Here is a 2984-nt window from a genome sequence, read left to right on the forward strand (position 1 = left end):
AAAACTACCATACATTCCCAGGATCCTTGCATTAATTTTTATAATTTTTCTGGTAACTCTACATAAATATTCGGTAAATTTCAAGATATTTTTTGTAAGATTTAGGTAATTTTTAACAATTAAATTTTTTAAGTTAGATACCAAGTTTGTAGCTTATTTTCTCAGTTTGCGCAGCAGGACAACGCTTTTATGAAAGTACCTTCAGGCTACCTATAATAATTTAGCTCTTAACCTAGGTTTTAAAAATAATAATAAGTTCATATCACTCTGATTTTTGACATGCCTAACAATAAATTGTTACAAAAATGTTTCTGTACAGTTGACTCACAAAACCACAAAATATACAGATTCTGGAATTGTCATGAGTAATATAAAATGACGTACCCTTTAACACATATCACGAGCTCCCAGACTATATATTGATAAGATAAGGTCTCGTTTAACCGAGTTTAGTTATCATTCATCACTTTGCACTTACGGTTCCTCACGCGTCTACACGCCTTCAAAAATGCCAGGTAAATCATTTTTTAAATAAAAATTTCAGATATATTTTTTACGTGTTTCTTTTAATGATAATTAATAACTACGTTACTTTGAAAATCCATTTGCTTCGTTATATTTTTCTTACGATTGACATTCATGCAATTGAAAATTGAAACTTCCAATATGTTAGATGACTTACAGAATTGGTCGGCACTAAAAAATTTATAATTATAATGTTAAATGAATATAAATAAATATCAAGGAAATTATTGTTGTCGAATTTTGTCATCCTAAAAACGCAATGAATTTAATTTTTTTCATTTGTTATCTAATACGAATAAAATGGTGTAATTTTAGATCAAGATTTACAATTCGTGAAATTTCTGTGAATCTTTCATTCTTTCTGAACTAAATTCATCCATTGAAAGCATGACCAATGCGATTCAATTTTTTTAAATAATTCATTTAAGATCCAGAGAAATGAAAATTTCCCGAACTAGACTATTATTTTAATATGGAAGAGTGAATTCTGTTGCATTACAAAATTCTTTAAAAATCCAATGCACATAGTAATTAATATATGATGAATAAATTTGCATTTTTTTATAATCTCATTTTTTAATATCGAAGTTTGCTACACCCACCGGATTTTGCTGGTCCTATATAGACACGGCCTTTTAATATATATTACTAAAAGATTAATTTAAATTTTCGTTTAAATCTTGGTATATTAATTTAACTTCATAGTAATCATTCTTTTTCTTCCCTTCAGCATGGATATTACTTGAAATTATTATCGTTTATACAGAAATTTTTTTTTCTATTTATAGTCCTTTCGATGATAGTACGTCTCAGTGCGAAAACGTCAAACTAAATTATGATTTTTTCGCGGTACAGAATGATTTGATTATATCAAACATTTGTTATTCTTAGTTAGCTTCCCCATATTTTGGAAATTAGTTTTCATATTTTTGAAAAATTGAAAATTCGATTTTTAGTAGCTACCGAAAACAGATTTTCAAAACATGTGAAATTATAACCTCAAAATTCGTTGGACGATTTACTCTGAATTGGCTAATATTTTTAGAAATAAACTTTTTACTTTAATTCAAAAACTTAATATCTATTCCAATTTTGGGTGAGTTTTACTTTGAGGTTGTAAACTTTCACATCTGTTTCTTCAAAACTAGATGAATTTAGCTAGTCAAACTTTTATTACCTCAATTTAGCAATACACCTACTCAACAGTGCTCTTTAAATTTTAACTAGTAAAATATAACTGATTGTCAGTTATAGAATACAGTCACTGGTAATTAGTAAAAATATACTGTTTTAATGAGTAAGTATTGCTATACGCACTGAAAATTATTTATTTCTTACTGAAACGTCTACTACTTTATTTTTCGTTAAAAATTCATCTTAACTATTTAAAAATATTATTATTAGGTTACAAACTTAATTATTTTGTTGAAAATTCAACTATTTGGTTTAGAATGAACTGTTATAGTAAAAATTATTTTTTTTTTGTTTTGAAAATGTATCTGCTTTGCAGAAAATTCGTCGTTTCGACTTAAAAATTCAAAATTTGGTTGAATTCTTTTTTCTTTTTTGACTAGCAAATCTTTCCTCATATGCAACAAATCAGTCTTTTTTGATTGAAAATACAACTGATTGGTTGACAATTAATCTGTTTTAGTTAGCAATTCAACCATATTGTTGTAAATTCGTTATATTACATTTTTGGTTGCAAGTTAATCTTCCTTTAGTTGAATATTCGTATTTTTTGGTAAAAAATTATTCCTTCTGTTTGAAAAGTCATCTTTTTAGTATGAAACTTATCTATATTAGCTGGAGATTGATCATTTAATTGAAAAATGTATCAGTTTGGTTGAAAATATAACACTTTTGTTAAAACTCAATTGATTAAAAATACAAATATTTTATTAAAAATTGATCTTTTTTAGTTAAAAATTGAATTATTTCGTGGAAAGTATAACTATTTCACCGAAAATTCGTATTTTTTAAATTTAAATCAACTTTTTAAACTAAAATTGTAACTATATTACATTTTTAGTTGAATATTAATATTTTTTAGTTGAAGATTCATGCATTCTGAAAAAATCGTCCTTTTGGCCTGAAACATTAAAAATTTTGTAAAAAAATATCTTTACATCAGTACATGCCTTAGGTTAAAAATTTATATATTATTTTGAAAATTATTTCCTTTCATAGAAATCAACTTTTTTTAACTAAAAAATCAAGTATTATATTCTTCGTTTAAAATTCATCCTTTTGTTTAAAAATTCAAATTTGATTAAAAGTTGGTGTAGTTGTTCATATTTTATTACAAATTATTTTTTTGTTGAAAATGCATCCCTTTGGTTGATAACTCTCAATTTGAGTTAACCCTTAAACGGCCAAAACGCCACTACCGGTACACTGCTTTTCAACGGCCAATAACTAAGACTATTCGACACTAGAAAAAATTGAGACACATATAT

At 25.8% G+C, this 2984-nt stretch overlaps 1 protein-coding gene across 1 annotated transcript in view; it reads left to right on the forward strand.

Moving 5' to 3' along the window:
• The first annotated feature begins 378 nt into the window (after positions 1-378).
• Positions 379-2984, forward strand: part of LOC117178005 (natterin-4-like) — a 6352-nt gene continuing 3746 nt past the window's right edge. Inside the window, exon 1 of the mRNA XM_033369181.1 lies at positions 379-515. Coding sequence (XP_033225072.1) covers positions 509-515 — 7 coding nt within the window. The 5' untranslated portion in view covers positions 379-508. The remainder of the gene's footprint in view (positions 516-2984) is intronic.

The sequence above is a fragment of the Belonocnema kinseyi genome, chromosome 8, assembly GCF_010883055.1.
Source record: "Belonocnema kinseyi isolate 2016_QV_RU_SX_M_011 chromosome 8, B_treatae_v1, whole genome shotgun sequence".
NCBI classification, from domain to species: Eukaryota; Metazoa; Arthropoda; class Insecta; order Hymenoptera; family Cynipidae; genus Belonocnema; species Belonocnema kinseyi.